This window comes from Apostichopus japonicus, chromosome 3 (assembly GCF_037975245.1).
Source record: "Apostichopus japonicus isolate 1M-3 chromosome 3, ASM3797524v1, whole genome shotgun sequence".
NCBI classification, from domain to species: Eukaryota; Metazoa; Echinodermata; class Holothuroidea; order Aspidochirotida; family Stichopodidae; genus Apostichopus; species Apostichopus japonicus.
Genome location: NC_092563.1, coordinates 9,813,468 through 9,837,190, shown reverse-complemented (window position 1 = coordinate 9,837,190; position 23,723 = coordinate 9,813,468). Strand labels below are relative to the sequence as shown.

The 23,723-nt window shown below is 37.4% G+C and overlaps 1 protein-coding gene across 4 annotated transcripts in view; it reads right to left on the bottom strand.

Annotated features, from left to right (window-relative positions):
• The window catches only part of LOC139962712 (uncharacterized), a 52,873-nt gene extending 29,770 nt beyond the window's left edge, over positions 1 to 23,103 (bottom strand). For 2 of the 4 annotated variants that reach the window (XM_071962961.1, XM_071962970.1), the window contains exon 1: positions 2,471 to 2,518. In XM_071962961.1, coding sequence (XP_071819062.1) covers positions 2,471 to 2,503 — 33 coding nt within the window. In that variant the 5' untranslated portion in view covers positions 2,504 to 2,518. Of the gene's footprint in view, positions 1 to 2,470; positions 2,519 to 9,955; positions 10,132 to 22,570 lie in introns of those variants that run through there. The other 2 variants (XM_071962947.1, XM_071962952.1) reach the window with 2 other exon arrangements.
• Between the last annotated feature and the right edge of the window lie 620 nt (positions 23,104 to 23,723).

The window sequence follows — 23,723 nt, the reverse complement described above, 5'->3', positions numbered from 1 at the left end:
TCAATTCATGGGTAGACTGCTATAAGTATTAATGGATGGATGGATGAAATCAATGAATGGATGAATCTGTGAGTGAATGGAAATATTGCCAGGATGGATGAATAGATTAATCATAGGAATGAATTGAAAGGACGAATGAATTAAGGGAAGGATGGATATATAGATGAATAAATGGATGGGTGAATGAACAAAGGTAGAATGAATAGATGGGTATCATGGGTAAGTCTGATTGATGGATATTTAAAATATATTGGCATCAGTCAATTATATGTAGCTCACCAGCTTTGCTGTTATAACCTATAAACATCATGTATAACAAAGTGATACCCTGCTGTACTGCTGTACAGATTTGCTTCCATGAACAGCTCCGACCAAATTTCTGAATGAAGAAGCTCTTACAGTGCTCATGTTTCTTTGTTCTTTGGACGCATCAATCATACGAGTCTACAGCATCCATTAATCAATACGTTTCCTTTCATATTAATAACAAGAGATGTAATTATGAGTCACAGACTTACAGGTTATAATGTACATTCAAGTAGAACTCTGTTCATTAATTCATCGTGTCATGTGAATCATGTCTTCCCCCCCCCCCCTCTCTAAGTACGGTGATGCTCAAATGTGACAAGACCCTAAGGTAATACATCTCCCACTAGACTCTCATGGAATCATATGCACCAAAATTATCAACGGCAAATCCAATATATTTCCTATCCTATAACAAGTTCAAGCCGTACAAACAAATTTCGATGCATAGCCAGGGGTAAAAATTTAAAAAAAAAATTCAAGCTTAAGGACCTAGTTATGACTGTCCACAGTTAATCATCCTACTACCCCCAAAGGAATGTTCAATGCATGCAACATCATTCCCTTACATGCCTCAGTACCGTGACAAAAAAAAGAAGAAGAAGAAGAAAATATATATTCTACACCGACCCTAACAACTTTTAAGTTTTTTCGTTCTTCTCCTCGTACCACTGGTGTGTGAGTCAGGTTTGAGTTTCCATCTCCCTGTGGGCGTTCTTAGCAGGTAATTGTGATTCTATTAGACTTGGGACATCACAAACCACCTCAAATTGGTTTCCCTTCTAATTGAGGGTCAGACGGATCAATAGGAAACCGTTTTCGCGGCTTATATTCCTCATTGAACGGGCACGATGAGACGCCCTGCAGTTTTTCTGAAATTCAATTGATTTCAATCTGCAAAAATATCTCCTACTTACGGAGGAGATCTCAAATATAATGGTTAGAGATAGATATAACAAGGTTTGTAACGATACCAAATAACAAGATTAGGCTAGAACGAACATCCCACCTACCGAATCGATAAGATTCAACCGACCGACAGAGGGGGAACAGAAATTAATATTTCAAATAAACATCTCAAATTCAAGTGAAACCCATGTAAAGTGGACCTTGACCCATCATTTCCAGTGGGTTTACTAACATTAATTACTATGTAAAACAGTTGATAAAACTATATGTCCAGTGTGTTCAACACATTTGCGTTGTATTCTGTCAAATGTAGAAAATAATTGTGCTATGGTTCTGCAGAGAAATTTCCCAGATGAAAACTGAATACACACTATACTGTGGTCGTGATACTATGGGATAATTATTCAGAGCTGCAGTCTTGTAAACCTGTAGGCTGTGACACTCTGAGTCCCTTACCAAATCATGTAATTTTTATTCACACATATTCTACCTAACAGACATATCTAAAGTAAGTGGTTACAACTTACAACCCTAATTAAAGAGTTGCCCAAAATTGTGTCCTACAAATTTTGTAGTAAGTCATTGTTTCATGTGTAAACCGTTTTTTAACTAAGTTTTTACATCATTCCTTGAACAATTTTGGTCGATAAAAGGAGCAACGTAGTTTCTAGGCATCAATAATCTTTCCTTTAACCATCAATTATGGTAAGTATAAATTGTTTCTACTTCAACCCACAATCTAGCTATTGAACTGTACAAGCTAAAAATTCAGTTCAGGGTTCTCTCTAAGGTTTATAGATTCACACCAGTTCTCTTTGTTAAGCAGGTGTTTCCCATCAGTGTGCATTTGTTGAGCAGGAACACTGATGAAGTTTGACCACATACGCTATTAGCCAGATAAAATAGTTTATTGGTTGATGGTCAACAAACAGCTTGGTGAGCAGTAAAACTCTCCTTTTGTAAGTCCTCAACACTGATAAGGTACTGACTTTGTTAAGGAACTGTACAAATGACCACAATTCCAGTTAAAATAAACTACATAGTTTATTTCAGTAGGGCTACTAACAGTCACAGTAATAAGGAAAGCATTTGTCCAGTATAGCATCGCAAAATGCTTCTTCATAAGATGGTTCAAATTGTTAGATACATACATGTGCAAAGATTAGCAGTATACACAGAAAACAGAGTGTTTAGGAAAAAAACTGCTCTTCAAAATTTGAAAATCTAAACTATTCCCCGATTTCATCCTACTTACCGTTTCTTTGGACTCTTCCTCACACAGACTCATTCCTTATGTGTAAAAAGTTGGCAAAGTTCCATTTGTTCATTTAATTTAAGATCTTTTGCAACATTGGCCTCATAAGCAACTTTCACAAGTGCATTTAGCAAAAACCATTATCCAGAATGCTATATAGTTTGGCTATATCACATAGTTCACAAAGATTTATAATCAAAGAATTGCTTTAAATTCAATTCAAAAAGGCCGTTCTCTCTCAAATTATCACTTTCAAATTATGTCACCATGTTACCACATTTATAGACCTGATGAATGGGAAAAAGTGAATTTAATAGTGTGAAATCAGGTAAGGAAAGATTAAAAATTACATTTTACGAAAAGTTACTTCAGATAGAGGTCTGGAGATGAAAACTAGTGTTTGCACGGGTTATCCGGGTACCCGGGTACCCGCCCGACGCATTACTACCCGGTTCCTAATTTATTACCCGAATCCTACGCAGTGTGATTTAAAAAAAAAAAAAAAAATTGGCAAACCGACAGAGTTAGGCAGATTTCCCATTGAACTAGTGTGGTGTTAGGCTACAATGTGGTCTAAGATAACAGCAATAACGAAGGTACCCGCCCGTCGCGATTCTACCGGTTCCTAATTTATTACCCGAATCCTACGCAAAGTGTGATTGTTTTAAAAAAAAATGCAAACCGATGGTTACCTGTAGGCAGATTTCCCATTGACTTAGTGTGTTGTTAGGCTACCATGTGGTCGAAGATAACAGCAATAACGAAAGCTTTCGATGAATATCTTATAACTGCGTCACAATTTCAGCTAATAAACAGATGGCTAGGCTAGATTACCCCCATTGACTTAGTGTGGTGTTAGGCAACCATGTGGTCGAACGTAACAGCAATAACGAAAGTATTCCATGGATGTCTTATAACTGCGTCACAACTCCAGCAAATAAACAGATGGTTAGGCTTAGCTAGATTTCTCATTGCCTTAGTGTGGTGTTAGGCTACCATTTGGAAGAAATGATTATTCATTCATTCGTTTATTTCATAGAAGGAAAGGCTGACAAGGTATTTTACGAGATGTTAATGGATTATAGACGGGATAACTAAACAAGAGCCCAAGGGCACTGTGGTTCCTTGCTTGGGGTATATGACAATACACATCATATTATCAAGCAAGATTGGGCTGATATAGTCCAAGTAATTGTCCTACATGTTCCCATAAAGTAACCAACACTATAGCCAACACTTTTGTGATCACAAAATGTGATCGGATTTTATATCAAAAGGCACTTTTGAGATCTAAATATGGCGTCGAAAATGTAAGAAATATAAGAGACCTACAAGCATGTCAACAGATATGATAACAATGGTGACCTCAGATGACATGACCTTGAAGTTTCAAAATGTTCCACCACCCCATTCACAACTTGTCCCAAAATATCAACCATGTCACACCTTGGCATTGAGATTTAATTGCATTAAATGTCAAAAAATTAACTTTTGAACTTGTATGTAACTTCACACACAAAGGTCACCCGGATGTCAACCAATTGACATTTTTGATCGGTGAGACCTAAATAGAGCATGACTGTAAAAATTCAAACATTTTTTCTTTGCCCATTTTCTCCCCCCATAATACTACTTTTTTAACATTAGCTGACCTTTGGTGACCTTGGATCACATGACCGTTAAGTTTGAAAATATTCCCCTATACCATTTGCAACTTGTCCAAAAAAATCAACCTTGTCACACCTTGGCACTGGGAGTTATTGCATTAAATGTGTGAAAATTAACTTTGACCTCAAATAACTTCGCACACGAAGGTCAAATGGGGGTCAACCCATTGACATTTATGATCAGAAGGTACCTTTAACATCTGAAAATAGCATCGAAACTGTAAAAATCCACAAAACACGAAAAGGTCACCAGAGGTCAAATTGAGGTCAAGGGTCACCCAGATGCGGGTCGACAATTGGATTACATTGGAGCAACTCCCAACCCTAACGGACAATTTGTTCTTAAGTTGTCGCAAAAATACTAGTTTTTTATCATTAATTGACCTTTGGTGACCTTGTATCACATGACCGTTAAGTTTGAAAATATTCCCCTATACCATTTGCAACTACTCCAAAAATATCAACCTTGTCACACCTTGGAACTGGGAGTTATTGCATTAAATGTCTGAAAATTAACTTTGACCTCATATAACTTCGCACACGAAGGTCACACAGGGGTCAACCTATTGACATTTATGATCAGAAGTTACCTTTAACATCTGAAAATAGCATCAAAACTGTAAAAATCCACAAAACACTACAAAGGTCACCAGAGGTCAAATTGAGGTCAAGGGTCACCCAGATGCGGGTCGACAATTGGATTACATTGAAGCAACTCCCAACCCTAACGGACAATTTGTTCTCAAGTTTTCGCAAAAAATACTAGTTTTTTATCATTAATTGACCTTTGGTGACCTCGGATCACATGATCGTTAAGTTTGAAAATATTCCCCTATACCATTTGCAACTTGTCTCAAAATATCAACTGTGTAACACCTTGGCACTGGGAGTTATTACACTAAATGTCTGAAAATTAACTTTGACCTCATATAACTTAACATACAAAGGTCACCTTGGGTCAACTTATTGACATTTTTGATTGATGAGACCTAAATTAGAGCATCAAACTATAAAAATTCAAACATTTTTTTCTTTGCCCATTTTCTCCCCCCAAAATACTAGTTTTTTGACATTAATTGACCTTTGGTGACCTCGGATCACATGACCGGTAAGTTTGAAAATATTCCCCTATACCATTTGCAACTTGTCCAAAAATATCAGCCATGTCACACCTTGGAACTGGGAGATGTTGCATTAAATGTGTGAAAATTAACTTTGACCTCGTATAACTTAGCACACGAAGGTCACACGGGTGTCAACCAATTGACATTTTTGATCGGAAGGTACCTTTGATATCCAAATCTAGCATCAAAACCAAACATTTTCTTTTTTGCTCGTTTCCTCCCAAAATAAGCACATTTTTTCTAATGTGACCTTTGACCTTTTGACCTTGGTTTCAGATGTAGTTTATTCTCCTGATTCCAAAAAACAAAACGAAAAGTCTGTACAACCATCCTAAATCCGACCGAAAAACTTTGACCCCATATAACTTCGCACATAAAGGTCACACGGGGTCAACCTATTGACATTTATGATCAGAAGGTACCTTTGACATCTGAAAATAGCATCGAAACTGTAAAAATCCCAAAAACACGAAAAGGTCACCAGAGGTCAAATTGAGGTCAAGGGTCACCCAGATGCGGGTCCACAATTGGATTACATTGAGGCAACTCCCAACCCTAACAGACATTTCGTTCTCAAGTTATTGCAAAAATACTAGTTTTTTATCATTAATTGACCTTTGGTGACCTCGGATCACATGACCGTTAAGTTTGAAAATGCTCCCCTAACCAGTTCACAACTTGTCCCAAAATATCAATCTTGTCGCACATTGGCACTGGGAGTTATTGCAGATTTAATATTTTCGGTTTTTGGACCATAACTGACCTTTGTGGGCACCAAAAACAATAGGGCACACCTTCTCCATATGGCGGATCTATAGTCCAAGTTTGGCCTCAATCCAACATTCCCTTATTGAGATAGAGCGTACCCAAGCAAGTGTCACAGACACACACACACACATACATACATACATACACACACACGCCAACCTGACTGCATAGGTTCCTTTTGCTAAAGCAAGGAACCAAAAATAGTAATCGCAAGTGGCTTTGTACTAATCGTTTATTCCAAATGCGATCAAATTGCGCGAATCGCGCGGCTAATGCGAACCCTGGGCCTGCATAATAGATAGTAATAGTAGTAACAACTGTTTAAGAGCTAAATTGGATATTTATATGGTTTGATCCAATAGACGTGCACGAGCAAGCATAAGCAGCGGCGGCAGTGCGATGTTAGTAGAAATGCTAATTATAATTAAATTATTAATTTATTAACAAGTTAATGAAAGAAACAAAAGCAAATAAAAATTATTGAGGAAGGTTTTATACCTTATCTTACACCTACGTATTTGAACATGAAAACATTGTCAGTAGAGAATATAATGCATTTATTACAGCATCCAATATGTAGTTTCTTGAAAATCGTGATACACGAGGGTCGAACAATTTTTTTTCCGGGTACCCGGATACCCGACGGGTAACGGCCCTCGGGTACCCGGTTCCCAATTTTTGGACCATTGTAAACACTAATGAAAACCAATCAACTTGATCCATTCTTAATTCATTTCACCTCTACATTCAGTACACTGTGACTGTAATCATACATGTGATGATGGCTATTGTTACTGTATATGTTTAAGTGAGGAATCACAAGTCCCTTCCGATATAGGGAAGATATACTATCTACACTGAATATACAGTATATTCCACATTCCTTTAAGATCTCCTCCAATGGGAGAGGCCATCCTCCAGGTGTGGACAAAAAGTGTAACCAACTCTGACAGCGATCTTTTGTTTGACCTCCTTATTCATAGAAAATCTCATTTGTGCTGACAAAAGAAGAGCTCAGGCCAGCATAATAATAGAAGTCCTTACTGAGCTGGAAGAGGATAACAATACACTTCATTTGAGAGGCAGATTTGCTCCCTGAAACAGGAATTGAGTACATTGAAAAATGGACTGCAGGGAAGAGTGCCAAATGGTTTATTCTTAACACAGCTAATCTAGCCTATTATGGAATGCTATTCAACAGCAGAAGTGTCCTATTGTGTTGGCATTGTGGTAGCAGTGCCAGTGCAGCCCTATTGACTAGGCTTTATATGGCTCTTAACACTTCTTAAAGGGAGATTCTTCTCTACATGGAAATACTGTGCAATTCATTGGAAAGCAGACCGTCTTAGTCTGGTGAAATTAAGAAGGGCCATTTTATAAGCGTACTCATTTCACGGGTCAGTGATAACGATACAAAACACATACATACAAAAACCTGTGGTTATGCAAGGACTGAGAGATTTGGTTTCCCAGCGCAGTTTGCAAACTCTTTTTTAATTTACCATTATGGTCACTCCACAGTTCATGGTCATGTTTTGAATACTTCTGCCTAAAAGTGCAAGCTCCACAGTTTGGTTAAGAATCTTAAGTTTGTTCATTTCTTTGTTCCAATCAAAGTACTTCTGTCAGGCAGCTCTGCATGTCATCAATAGGGCATTATATATAGCAAAAGTGAGATTGGAAATGGGACCTTGGAACTCTGTAGTATATAATTGGTGAATGAAGGCTTCCTTAACATGGGACATGAAGCTTGCTTCAAAGTACAGCAAGAAGTCCAATGAGGAATAAAAGTGATAAATTGCCGAGCTGTCAGCTGATCAATACTTATCAGTAGAAAAACATAACAACTGAGATATATAAATACTTCCACAGCTCACTGCCTATTGTGCTGTAAACCAGTCACTAGGCATCAAGCTTCATCACATGACCTTTCTTGGTACCAATTCTTGGTTGTCTTTTGCCTGACCTCTGACCCCCTAGACATGATTCTTTTTACATGTTCATTCTACTGACATAGATGCATACATCAACGTTGCCTCTGGTTGCATTATGATTAATGCAAATTGTGTCTGTGTTGTAACTTTGTCTGAGCATAAACAAAAACTTAGAGATTCATGATAAAGTAAGCATGTACATACACACATACATGTGCAGTATATACTGTATATGCTGTACAGTGCAATAATATGTCTTGTATGGTTAAGATCTATCTTGAAGAGAATCTAGCAGACTTTGAAACTTCTGGCTATTACTTGACTTCGAAAGAGCGGTCATTGAATGAAATGAAGCCAAAATGAACCAATATGGATTTATATGTCAGTAATATGGCACCCTAAAAATCTACTGTACAGTAGTTGAAATAGAGTTGTTATACATGTGCGAAGGAAGTTCTTATTTCATATACTAGTGCACAGCCAATATGATTTCTTCTAGGTCTACACATGTATGTACAGCCTGGGTAGCAGCTTGAGCTAATATTTAATATAATCATGCAGCTGACTAGTGTGCTGTGGTATACGCTTCACTGTGTCACCTTAGACAGGTTTTATTGGAAACAAAATTTACAGGCTTTTGCAATGGCATCATAGCTGGAAAAGTTGTTTCCAATATATTGTTTTATAGCCATCATTATTCTCACTTATCCTGCCAGGGTCAAGAGCATAAAACCCTTCCATCGGGAGGATGCTCAGACTTTAAAGAGCAGAGGGAAGCTAGAGAATACAACGCATAAGAGAAACACACACATATAAACTGTCAGCGGTTAATGCATCAATTCCTTTACTTATCTACAGTACATGTCAACAGTGTTGCCACAAAGTCCGGGCGCTGTAATATAATCGGAAATCTTTCAACGCAGATTTTTTCTCTCGCTTCGGTACAAGTAAATTGCACGGCAAAGTTTGAACACTGATTTATCTGATGTAGTTGTAGTATTATACATACTACTGTACCATGTTTAGTAAGCTTGCTTTTTCAAGACGGAATATTTCAATTATAAACAGTGCATAACTTGCAATATTTAGAGGGAAAAAAAGGTGAAATTAAAAAGATGTAAATTTGGTAATATAAAACTGGGCTCTTATAGTCTGTTCAAATCTACATTTCACTGACTCATAGGAGAACACATGTTATTCATAAAAATTGAAACTGCACTGGCCTTTAATAAACACAATACACAATGGCCATAAGTGTACACCAGAACAAATACTTGGTTTAAATTTCAGCCACCAAATGGGGACAAATGCTTCTATTACAGGTATTATGGTTCTTTCAAGTCACAAGAGTAATATTGAAAATACTTTCCCTATAAAACTATAAAAGTTTGGAATTGTTCAAGTGTAAAGTACAGACTTCAGAGTGGTACTAACTTTGGAATACTTGTCCCACCTGGTTGATGTGAAAAAAAACCTTACACATATAGCTCACAGTTTGATGGTAATATCTGGCTGGAAAGGCAGTTACTTTAGGACACTGAATGGCCACATATTCATGTTGGACATGCCAAACGGCTTATATATTAAACCTAATGTCAGATGGCTATCTGAATTACAACATATATTAGTTCATTTTGGATTTTCTACCATTTGGAAGACCATTTCAGATGGGAAACTGTGAACTTCTCCTGACAGAAATCTTAAAACCTTACTTTGGCCAGCCAGGGCTCAATCCCACAACTCCCTAGATGCTGGGTTTCATTGCTTCTATTGCCACGGCCTTCATCTACTCTACCATCGCTCTACTCTACCACATCTACTCTACCATGGCTCTCTACCATGTCACTGGATGGTCAGGTTCTAGTAAGTCACAAGCTTTGAGCAAACAATTTCGGGTGGGCTTGAGCTCTGGCTGGTTATCAACAGTTGTACGTTTTTCTTAGTATGCATTGAAGACCTAGAATTAAAGTGATTTATCATCTCTTTGCTTACATCAACTTCTTCCCTGTGTTGTCTTGTTTCACTGCCTCTCGTTGTGCTGACTCCTCCCCCTCCTCCTCCTCCTCCTCCTCCTCCCGCAGCTGCTGATGCTTCTTGCCTCCAAAGACTCTCCTCTGAGGAATTCCAGAATCGTGCATTGACACAGCCGCTGAGGATGTATGTGCCTCCTGGAGGAATGAGAGAAATGCATCCCATTGATCAGAAGCTCTAACCACCCAAATTAATAAATAAAGAACTCCTCTTGCAGCCTGGATTAGATGAGTATACAAACACTAAAGCAGTGAATTATTGAACAGTGGGAGGGCAGATATAATGCAGTACTCCTACAGTACGTGTGTTATTGCTGTACCATGTGTGTACACACTACAGTATATATGCTACATGCTTCTTCAGTATACATGTTAAGTTTTCTGTAAATGGCAGAGCAGTTTACAGAAAACAAGAAAGAGGGGGAGGAAAATTAGATTAAAATGATCACCTACACATTGTCAGTTTGCTAAACCCTTTTCCTAAGAAGTAGTAAGACATTTGGATGTTACTTTATGTTTTAATCCATCCCGGGCAGTCAAATTTTTATGAAATATATATATACATTTAATTTACATTTTAATTACTAATTTTTCTGCTGGAAAACCAGGCAGGAGACAGTTGAGGAAAGGATGAGGCATGGTAGTCAAGATATTGAGAAAATGTCTTAAACAGTAATTTTCTACTGTCATGACAACAACGGAGTGTCCAGATAGTATGGAAGTACTAAATAAAAATAAAATTGCCAATGAAAAATACATGCATACTGTATAGATACTAAACATTTAACAAAAGTCCTAAGTTCAATAATTCTAGAAGAACTACAGTATTGCCCTATAAAATACAATTTGTTTCTAACATTCAGTGGGAGGAAACAAAACCTTCCTGCTGAGAAATGCCAGGATCACATAAAAGCAGTCATCCATATATAACTGGCCCTATAAGTTATTGGGGTTCAGGTAGGGTCACCTTCTGTTGTGATAACTACCATAAAGAAACATCACCCTCCTGACCCCCCATTCAATATATATTTTCAATGAAGGTTTTACAGGTAGCTATTATAAGTAGCTCACAAACCTATCATCATCTGGGATAAGTGTTGATCTTCACACAGCATAGGGCAATGGGGCACGTAAATATGCCCCTCCCTCTATAAAGGGGTATGTCAAGGAAATTGTGAAAGAAATACAATAAAGATACAATGCAGCTCATATATAGCACCAGTGGCATTACTATAGTATGATTACTTGCATCTACGTACAGGTTACACCTTATATGCCTCTTGCCAAACTCTCCAGATGTAAATCAGGTCCACAAACTGAGTTTAAAAACTGTCACCTAATCAGAAAGCATGACATCCATCCCCCTCCTCCCCCCTCCCCTCCACCCCAGATCCATGTTTTATACATTTTCTTTGTGTTTTACTTTTCAGAAAAAAACAAAAGGAAAAGCATAAAATGATTGCAACAATAAATCCTACTGAATTAGGAATGGTTAAGAATTTTCATTATTTACACCAAAAAGGAGCTATCCTGATGGCTATGTTACAAGTAAGAATCTTGTGATCTATGCTATACATGTAAGTAGATCCACATGTGACTTGCTGATTGTTATCAAGAACTGGTTGGTAGAGAGGGTTGCATCCACTGCGGTAACAGTTACTACTGTACAATGTATGTAGTACCGTAGATCAGTTTTTGCACTACTGCGTGTATAACACCCAATACCATGTTCATGTATCATACTGTAGTTGTATATGACACGTTCCATGTTAACATACATGTTAAAAAAACAAACAGAAATGCCTTCATGCAGAAGATGTTTAGACTTTAGTAAGTAGTTCACTTTTAAAGCTGTCCATAGAATTCACACCTCTACGAAATTAAGATCTAAGTACATATATATGGGTGTGGTACACATAATTGTAACTGCTACAGTAGCTTTGTTTTATCCTCTGTTGGGTCAGCAGGTGAAACCTGCTGACCTTAATTTAGAGTCATTTATGAATATGGAGTAAATATGATCCAAGAGTGAGCTTTTTATCTACTTTCATAACAAACCCTGAATTTTCTTAGTACTAGTGTAAACAATAGCGAACGTTATTACATAAATTTGAATGTTATATTAAAAACTATCCTAATCCTTCTTTGTTAGTAATAATTATGATCTGAATGCTGTTGAAAACCTGGACATTATCTGTAATTATTTTCTTTGTAGCTAACAGCATCAATAAGTTACTAGTATCTTCTGATGATTACAGTCCACGAGACAGAAGGTCCGCGAGACCGAAGGTCCGCGAGACCGAAGGTCCGCGAGACCGAAAATAGAAAAAGGTCTGCGAGACCGAAGGTCCGCGAGACCGAAATTAAAAAGGTCTGCGAGACCGGAGGTCCGCGAGACTGAAATTAAAAAACGGTCCGCGAGACCGAAATTAAAGAAAGGTCTGCGAGACCGAAATTAAAAAAAGGTCCGCGAGACCGAAATTAAAAAAAGGTCCGCGAGACCAAAATTAAAAAAAGGTCCGCGAGACCGAAATTAAAAAAGGTCCCCGAGACTGAAATTAAAAAAAAGGTCCGCGAGACCGAAATTAAAAGAAGGTCCGCGAGACCGAAGTTAATTAGGGGTCAACTTTTAACCTCTAGCCCGTAACAGTTGAGACAATTTCCTCATAATAAATTTTAAAATAATTTAACTTCTGAACATTTGTACATTTTGTAGCACAAACACACAAAAATGCTTATTTTCAAGAAATACCCGTAGCGTCAACCTATGGTGACGCTTCCATTTTTCGGGCAAGGTTTTGGAAATTTTGGGCAAAGATTGTCATGCCCCCCTTCCTAAAGTGAAATTCTTCCGTAGGCTTACGAGTCCCCCCTCCTACCTACCCACCCACCCCCACCATGTCTCAAGACCCTGTATACATCACTACTCTCCCCAGGACGCCGATCAACATTTTTCGCATGTTGAGAATATTAATCAGATTCGGGTTTGCTTGATATCGCCGCCAATGTTAACAACTATCAACAATAGGCTGTTGGCAATGAACGTCGAGTTTGTAACTTATTACAACCGAGCTGGACTCTAACAACTCCCTGGTACAACTGCCATAGACAATCATACACATTTCAAGCATAGTGTTGTATTACGTATTGGCCAATGACGTTCGTAGCTTTTAAATATTCATATTATGGGCGAGGTTTATTTGGATCCCAACGAAAAAATATCTTTGAGAAAAACAAAACAGTTGAAAGTTTTAAATTTTTGGACTTTTATGCCACCATTTGAAGTAAGATTTGAATAGATAAGCTAGTTATGTATGTCTTTATGGCATCGTGGATTCAGTGAGGTTGAGAAAAAAACAAAAAGAGAAAGACGCAAAATGCTGCTTTAAAGTTCAGACATTGGACAATAAACAAGAGTCATCCTACTGGAGAAATTATAAAAGAGAACTATGTTTGTATTTCTGATATAATATGTAAAAGAACATGTAAAAGAATTCAAACAGGAAACAAAATCTGCTGATAATATGATATCATACAGTATGATAATGATGAAACTGGCAAAACATTGCACCAGATCGCATCTAAGGACCTTCAATTGTTCAAAAAAATCTCAACAGAGAGCCCCCCCCCATATCAATCTCGAAATGTGCCCCGCTTTAAATTTCTGGCTACGTCGATGTCGTGGGTCCTAGTAATAGTTTCGGTCTCACGGACCTTCGGTCTCGCGGACCATTTTTTAATTTCGGTCTCGCGGACCTTTTTTTAATTTCGGTCTCGCGGACCTTTCTTTAATTTCGGTCTCGCGGACCTTTTTTTTAATTTCGTTCTTGCGGACTTTCGGTCTCGCGGACCTTCGGTCTCGCGGAATTCCCCCCTTCTGATGTATCAGGCTGTAATAGATCACATAATTTACAGATGAGTATATGTTCCCTCATGTGCAGTTAAGTGTGCATATATCACCATATATAATAACCAATATATAATAATAATTGGTACTTATAAGGCGCAAAATCTTCCGAAGAACTCACAGCGCAAAATGTGTAAAACCACCTAAATTTATGTAATTTAGTCTGTAGACTGACTGCTTTAAAATTTAACTGTTCTTAAGCCGTTTCCATTAGTTAATTATCACTGTCATGTTCAAATGCCGTATTTCATCCATTGAACAACACCGGTGGTACGGCATATTTAAAAACAAGGAAAACCTAAACATCAAGCATTATACTATGTACTTCCTTTTTCGAAACGCACATAATCACTTAAACTCATGATCTATATCCTAGCATGTTCTGAGACTCTCATGTAGCCTAATATTATTAGAACTACTGTAAGCTTACAGAATCCAGCAAACAGTACTCAGACCTCATGAAAAATGAATGATAATCACTCCAGTCTTTCCATAGTTTTGACCTTCAGTACCCAACTTTACCCCCCTTTTTTTCAACAATGGCTCATAAATTCTCATCTTAAAAGGTCATTATTTCCCTTTGGGCTATTTTTCCTTGAAAACCAGAGCAATGGGTAATATCTCTATGTTTACAAAACCCAAAGTAGCAGGGTTGCAGGTCTTGTTTTGACCACCTGTAGGTTCCACAGGCAACTGACTGACAATAAGGTCATTTCAGGTCACATTTATTTGGAAGCAACCACCACCAGTTCATTCACCCTTGCTTGAAATAATCTAAAACCTCAATGGATTCATGAGGAAGTGGTTTACCTTACAGTATCTTGAACAGTGAATATATTGCAAAACCAATCAACTGTGTGTATCAGTCAAATACACAATGAGAACCTTTGTACATTTACAGGGAACTTTTCTGAACACAAACTTAACAGGACATCACATACAAATGTATGGCCTACTTCTGCACATACAGTTTAAGTGAATCAACACATATACATTTTTTGTTCTTTCATACATACAGTACACTTGAACAGTATCTTATAAATCAATCTGGTTGCTCTTTGAGTTGAAGGAGGAAATTAAGTAGTAATTGCTTTCTTTCAACTTCACATCATGAATATATTATCAATCAACCAACCAATCAATCGATTAATTCATATATTATGTGTACGGAGAGGGAGGGTCCAATTTTATACTAGGTACATTTGTTATTGCCCATTATAATAAAATTTAGTGACCACCCATGATATAGTCAGCTGTTGTCAGAGTTAGTTGGCGGACATTGGAAACTTTAACTCATGTTAAAATACTGTGAGAGATGGAGAATACCTTTTTTGCAATCTTGTCTCAGAATCTTTACAACTGTATTTTGAACTCTGTATTCTGAACAAAATATTGAACTACATTCTGACCTAGAAGTATCTAATTGAAAAAAAAATCCTGGCTAGAAAATGACCATCTGCAAACATGACCCCAAGGGAATGCAGTTTTGAGGGTACTTTAATAGTGATGTTGTAAAATGAAGTCATCGCTAGTACAAAATGTAAGTTTTCATAATTTTACATATATGTAGTAATTTAAATTTACAGGAATCTTAAGAGATTCTCCTTTTCAATGATCTAAGGTGAAATGGGCCTTGGCTTCAAACTTGAATTTGATCATAAACAGAAAACCAATCATATGATTTGTAAATTATAAATTATAATTTATGTCTCAAATTTCAAGTGTATTTTTTTACCATAAATGGACTAGTAAAGACTACAAAGTTGTTTATTTGCATCAACTGTCAGTCTACCTTACTTTCCAACTGACACGATTCTAATGTGAAAGTTGAATACAGTAGGCTGCAAGTCTATAACTGTAAACATACAGCTAAAACAGCCTGATTGAATTCTTGTTTGCTGATTTAGCGACCAAGGGGCCCTGTTTATAACAAAAAGAATATTCCCCCAAAGTCCAAACTAAAGAGGCTTGAAACATGATTACTTACATTGATCACATAAATTTGGTTTAAGTCCCAGGACGTGTTTGCCAAATTTAAACTTTGACCTTTCCAGCTTACTGCACTAAAAGCTCAGGGCAAATAACACCATTCTATGCATTTTTCATATCAATATTCATTATTTTTAATGAGTTATCTGTCGTTAAACAATTTGAGTTGAATTAAATTCGACAGATTTATTATCGAGGCCGTAGATTCAACAAACTTCAATCAAAATTGTAAGCCCAGCCCAACAGATCATGAGCCAATCAAATCTCTCTGTTTTGTTTTCGACCGTTAGGCCTAGGACGAATTTCACTTTCGTGGCTACAGGTAGTCTGTGCTAGGTCCAGTCTCTTGAATAATACTGTATATTTCTTCTGTCTTACCGATGTAGCTTGCGAAATTATATCATTTCCTGAACCATTACAATGAATAAACAGGTGTTTTCAGACAATTCCTATGTGGAATTGGATAAAAAGGTGGATGATACAAGTATGTTTACTGTACCTGTACATTTGTGTAATGAACATGCTGATATATGGGCGGTCGCAGCGATTTTACGGTAAATCGTTCGCGCGATAAGGGCAACAGAAAATAAATTTCTTTCTTTCAATTGCAATCTTGTCTCAGAATCTTTACAACTGTATTTTGAACTCTGTATTCTGAACAAAATTTTGAACTACATTCTGACCTAGAAGTATCTAATTGAATCAAAAAATCCTGGCTGAAAAATGACCATCAGCAAACATGACCCCAGGGGAATGCAGTTTTGAGGGTACTTTAATAGTGATGTTGTAAAATGAAGTCATGGCTAGTACAAAATGTAAGTTTTAATAATTTTACATTTTACAGGAATCTTAAGAGATTCTCCTTTTCAATGATCTAAGGTGAAATGGGCCTTGGCTTCAAACTTGAATTTGATCATCAACAGAAAACCAATCATATGATTTGTAAGTTATAAATTATAATTTATGTCTCAAATTTCAAGTGTATTTTTTTACCATAAATGGACTAGTAAAGACTACAAAGTTGTTTATTTGCATCAACTGTCAGTCTACCTTACTTTCCAACTGACAAGATTCTAATGTGAAAGTTGAATACAGTAGGGCTGCAAGTCTATAACTGTAAACATACAGCTAAAACAGCCTGATTGAATTCTTGTTTGCTGATTTAGCAACCAAGAGGCCCTGTTTATAACAAAAAGAATATTCCCCCAAACTAAAGAGGCTTGAAACATGATTACTTACATTGATCACATAAATTTGGTTTAAGTCCCAGGACGTGTTTGCCAAATTTAAACTTTGACCTTTCCAGCTTACTGCACTAAAAGCTCAGGGCAAATAACACCATTCTATGCATTTTTCATATCAATATTCATTATTTTTAATGAGTTATCTGTTGTTAAACATTTTGAATTGAATAAAATTCGCCAGATTTATTATCAAGTCCGTAGATTCAACAAACTTCAATCAAAATTGTAAGCCCAGCCCAACAGATCATGAGCCAATCAAATCTCTCTGTTTTGTTTTCGACCGTTAGGCCTAGGACGAATTTCACTTTCGTGGCTACAGGTAGTCTGTGCTAGGTCCAGTCTCTTGAATAATACTGTACATTTCTTCTGTCTTACCGATGTAGCTTGCGAAATTATATCATTTCCTGAACCATTACAATGAATAAACAGGTGTTTTCAGACAATTCCTATGTGGAATTGGATAAAAAGGTGGATGATACAAGTATGTTTACTGTACCTGTACCTTTGTGTAATGAACATGCTGATATATGGGCGGTCGCAGCGATTTTACGGTAAATCGTTCGCGCGATAAGGGCAACAGAAAATAAATTTCTTTCTTTCTATTGCGACAGCTTTTCTCCATTAAACCCACCTGGTAAGTGAGGCATTTAGAATAAGAAACATTGAATCTGCTTCGAAAGTTTGTCTTCGGATATTCATCAGCAAGTTACACGTACAGTATTGTATGACAGGCATAGCATTACTGTACTGGTCTGTGATAGTTGATTCATGAGGATGGGCCTGAGCATTCTTGAATTTGATCTTGTCTACAGTGAATGTATAATAATATTTTTAAATGCTATGATTTATGATCAAGGCATAAAAACAGAAAACTCTTGCTTGCAAAAATTTTGAAGACAAACATTTTATAACATCCTTTTAAATAACAGCTGCCTTGTTTTTAAATTGTGAGATTGATACAATTATTAGCTGTGGGGAATATAACAAGGAAATTGAATGAGCTCAGGGCATGTAAAGGGAATAATTTATCAAGTATCGCAATAAACTAGATACAAGTCAAGATCCTTGTATAGCAGATTTTTTACCCAGGAAAATAGTATTTATAAGAACCATTCAAAACTGCTTCACAAAATGTGAAAACTAAATCAGTCGTCCCAACATGTCCCCTGTATACACTCTTTGAAGTTCAAAAAAGAGGTTTATAATGATTCCTTGAGCTATATATATGCACAAACTGTAATTGTATAAGGAAGTGGATCCACTTATCATATCGATTGAAGGATCTTGTTTTGGATCTTGTTAACAAATTTTTCGGGACTATTGACCTGAAATGACCTTTGACCTCTACTGTACATAAAACAATAATCAATTAGGTTGATCAAAAAATCAGCCAGCTCACGAATAGATTTCCATCTTTGCATGCTGGTATTTGTAATCATAATCATATAATAATATTAATAATCAGAACAATAATAATACTAATCAGCAGTTATTTTTACAAAACTTAAGCGACCACAAATGTGGGTGAAACCTGCAAGGGCCTATGGATTACAACTTCCACGTCGGGTGGCTTCCAATTCAACAGTTTAACTCAAATTTGAGTTTGAGAATATTTTCAATTTAGAAAGTCATTTCAGATGGGGAAAACTGTAGATTGCTCTTCCAGGGATGAAACACCCACCTTACTATGACCCGGCCAGGGATCGAACTCGGAACCGGCTGGGTATCGAACTCAGAACCTTCTGGTACAGGTAGACTGTACACTGTACAGTGCTGCATTGATCAGTAGGTTTTAAGGACACTTGCTCTTACCAAAGGATACTGATTCTCAGGTTTAGCTTTTGCTGCAGAGCATACAGTAGGTTACAGTAGGTGTTGAAGGTCCTCAAGCCCTCAGTAGTAAAACACCCTCAAAAGTAAAACACCATATATATGCCATGAATGAACTGACAAACGACTCAGCCCAGTACTCATTGGTGTACAGTATGTACAGTATGTATGCAGTAATCAAGTCAATACTTCACAACATTAATTTGATGGAGAAATTATCTTCCAGTTAAAAAAAAAAACTTATAGTTGCAAGCAGCATATCAAATTACTTGGCACCCCAAAATACATGGCATTAACTTTTCTTACCAACTTGTCCTTTAATCAATTCAATTATTAAACAATGAAAGAAATGTAATATACATTAATTATTCAGTTTCCCTTGAGTATTAATTATACATTAAAACTTACAAAAAAATAATGAAATCACCAAATACCCTGCACTGGGAACATGTAGTCTGCAGGGTACCAGTATTCGAAGCAATGGAGAATGCCCCGCAACGCACACACACACGGGGCTTTTTGAGAATAACAATTCATTGTTTACTTATAAAGGGACAATCTGTCAGATTCAAGAGTTGCGGGATATTCTACGATTAATTCTTTCTCAGAATTCTTTCCTTTCACTTGTTTTTTGGCCATCCCGCCAAAATATTTGGCGACTCATAAAGGTTTGTGACCCCCCAAAATGAATACCAGGGCTGTACTGTACATAGCGTAGAGTACATTTAGAAACTTGGTTTTGAACATTGCAAACTTTGTCTAAGTACTTTTTTGCCATAGGTACATACTGCCATACCATTCCGCCATAGGTACATATTGCCATACCATTCCCCCATATGTTTTGAATCCTTTCCACCACATGTGGTGGAAAGGCTCAATACAGTACCTATGGCGGAAGGAAGCAGGACACTTCGCCCAACAACCATTTCGCCCAACTGCCATTTCGCCCAACCTTACCATTTCGCCCAACCAGCCTGGTCATTTCGCCCAACCAGCCTGGTCATTTCGCCCAACCAGCCTGGTCATTTCGCCCAACCAGCCTGGTCATTTCGCCCAACCAGCCCTACATTTCGCCCAACTAGCCTGGTCATTTCGCCCAACCTTGATTAAATATGATACTTGAAAAGTAAACGTTCGGGAATTGTTAAAGTTACAGGATACGAACCGAATATTAAGGAAACTTGAGGACCGATCAGTGTGTTGGGGGTTAGGTTTGATAGTAAACGTTCGAATATTAAGGAATATTAAGGAAACTTGAAGTCCTTTTCTTTGTATAACTTTAGTAAGGAAACGTTACAGAATACGAACCGAATATTAAGGAATCTTGAGGATGGACTACAGTTCCTCAAATATGCAAACGGCTCTTCTTAGGGCCACTTAATGCTCCAGAAAAAGACAACTACTCAGTTCCTCAAACATGCCGATTCTCCTTTGTTTTTATAATAACATAACTTCCATATAATAATAATAATATAACTACCAATAATATAACCCAAAATAAATCAAATTGAACTAGTGAAATAGAAACGGTTATATTATTCCACAACGGTTCCCCTTTGTTTGTATAATATTATAACTTCCAAAAAATAATAATAATAATATAACTACCAATAATATAACCCAAAATAAATCAAATTGAACTAGTGAAATAGAAACGGTTATATTATTCCACACCGATTCCCCTTTGTTTGTATAATAATATAACTTCCATTGTATGCGTAAACGCCTAAAGAAGTGTAATCCTCCCATTATACCCGAAATAACTGCTCAGACTCCGATCGATATCGAGCGGACCTCACTTTATTTACCTATTACGAAGTAACCTTACCCAAAATAAATCAAATTGAACTGGTGGAATAGAAAAAGTAATATTATTCTGACTGAATATTAGTAAAAATAAGGTTGGGCGAAATGACCAACACGGTTGGGCGAAATGACCAACACGGTTGGGCGAAATGACCAACACGGTTGGGCGAAATGACCAACACGGTTGGGCGAACTGACCATGCTGGTTGGGCGAAATGACCAACGCGGTTGGGCGAAATGACCAGGCTGGTTGGGCGAAATGGCAGTTGGGCGAAATGGTTGTTGGGCGAAGTGACTCGCAAGCTGGCGGAATGGTACACTTTAGGAATGCATTTTACACAGGAATGTATCGGTGAAACTTTCTTTGATTCGCGTGGAAGGATAGGTACACCGTCTTCAAATCTGACAGTTCGCTGGTTGAACTGAATTGTTATTTAAGACAAGAATGGGGAATAGATACACAGTCTTTAATGTACATGTTGATTGAATAGTTTTATTGTAAGTTCCTTACAGTCGATAAACTGTCTTCAAATATAGTTGGTGGAATAAATTGAATTAATTGGGGTTGATTGTTAATTCAAAAGACTTATTCTGATTGTTGATTGAAATGACCGATTTTGTGGATTTTGCTGGCCTAGGTTGTGTGAAGTGAAGCAATATACAGTGCATATATAGCCCTACAGTGCACCCACAATAATGTGCTCTTTCCGCCATACAAAAGTGCTTTACCACCATCGGAGTAACATGGCGGAATGGCACTTTTCTATGGTGAATGTACTTATGGGGGTGGAATGACACGGCCCCCCTACAGACCTATCTGGATCCACAATTTTTGGGATTCTACAAATCTCCAAACAGATGTGTACATTTTTGGTTGAGTAATTACAGATGTTCATTTGCAGTACTATAATTTGGTTACAGAAAAAAAAAAAAAATCAAAGTGGCTATTCTTACAACTAGTCGTAAGAATAATTTATAAATACGCATGCGCAGTTGCTTTAACGTGGCTATTTTTACGACTAGGAGTAACAATAATTTCCAGTTAGGGTTAAGGTTAGGGTTAGTGTTTAGGGTTAGGGTTACCCCTACTACATGCGCAGTTGCTGTATTTACTTTACTGCGCTTGAATTCGCCGATGTCATAAGAATAGGTTATAAATAATTGTTACGACTAGTCGTAAGAATAGCCACGGCCTACAGAAATTCCCCCAACAGCTACATGTAAATCGTGAATAAGGACACATATGCCCTCAATTTTAATTTGGCTACCAGGTATTAAGGTAAAAAATGAAACGTGTCATTTTATTCACCAGGCAACCTGGCTTTGCAGAATAGTGACTTTGCTATTTGCTTTCAGACTGAGCACTTGGGAACAGATCATCTCCAAAGGATTGCATGTACAGTATTCATTTTCGCACCAAAGCTTATATAACAATTACATTTATTATAGAAGCAAGCGAGCAAACATTTCAGTCAACACCACAGTGAATCAGAAAGAAGTATTCCTCATTCCATAGTATTACTACCCAGTACCTGACCATTTTGAAATTCTGAACTATAAATAATGACTGTGTGGCCTATGCAGGGATGTATGTAATTTAGGCTAGCACCAAGTTAGCTGTTTGTTCCTTGAGTTAAGTGTTAGATAAGGTTCAAAACAGATTCAGGCATATTCTTATTCTACGGATATTTCTGAACACTGTTGTTATCTTGGCTTAGCCTACATTAGGCTAGCAAACGTCGCAAACTTAAACAATCTTACTGCATAATGAAAGCCTACGTTAAATCAAAATCTGGCTTACCCGTCACAGTACTTCTGCTGTGCGCCTTGCCCATAACTCCATGGAAGTACTGAAATGCTGAACTTATTTGTAGCTTGAACAGCAAAACTGAGTTAAGAAATCATGAATTCTTTCGACGTTGATTCAAGAAAGAGATTCAAGTAGATAAAGTTCCAAATTCGATCAGCTAGGAATAATCCTTCAGGGGTGCGAAAGACATGAAACCTGCATGTGGTACAGTCCAGTCTAAGTTGTCACTGGCGTTTTCGATTTTCTGAGCCCTTAATACAAGTCTATACGATCTACTTGTGAAACTTCCGGTCAATGTTTACGTTACCCACATCTGTGGATATATCCCATCCGCGTATCATAAACAATTCGTTTGAGTCTCGCGGATCCATGTATAAAAGAAGACGAATAAAAGAAATACGGATTGAACAGAAAGTTTTCATGAATGGTAAATTATGTAGACCACAACTATCAACCGTAAACGATAAGCAATGCACGTCATGAATGATATTCACAAAAGACGTCTGCTGGTAAATACCTTAACTAAACAAACTGTAAAAAGGATAGCGATGGATACTTTAAGATGGCGCTATGTTGGAATAATCAACTGACATAAATCACACGTAAATGGTACTGAAGGAGTTACATACGGAAGCGTAGAAGGGACATTGCATTGACGAGTTACCAACTTGACAAAACGACAATTTTCTGCAAATTGACGAGTTGTCGAGATGATAACGTGACAAAATTCAGAAAATTGACGTTTTGACGAGATAACGGATCTCGTCAATGCAACAATTTTCTGCAAATTGACGAGTTGCAGGCGCGGCGGAACGGGAAAATGATTGGGGGGGGGGCTAATTTGTGGAGACTATCTAAGCGGAACGCCACCATCGGTTGGCGCGGAGCGTACAAGAAAATTTTGGGTTTTTCAAACCCCAGATGGCCGGAAACGGCACTTCCCGAGTGTTTTATGCTGCGAATACCTAGCCCTAAAATATGGGTCTCAAGCCTGCAATTTCTCAGATTTCACGTAAAAATCTGTAAAAACATTGTAATTTGTATATTGGATGGTGTAAGTTAAGAGAGTAGCTATTGCTCGTAGTGTACTCGCAAAGACGTTTTTGAGTGTAGTAAATTACTATTTGCAATTAAATGCCATAAT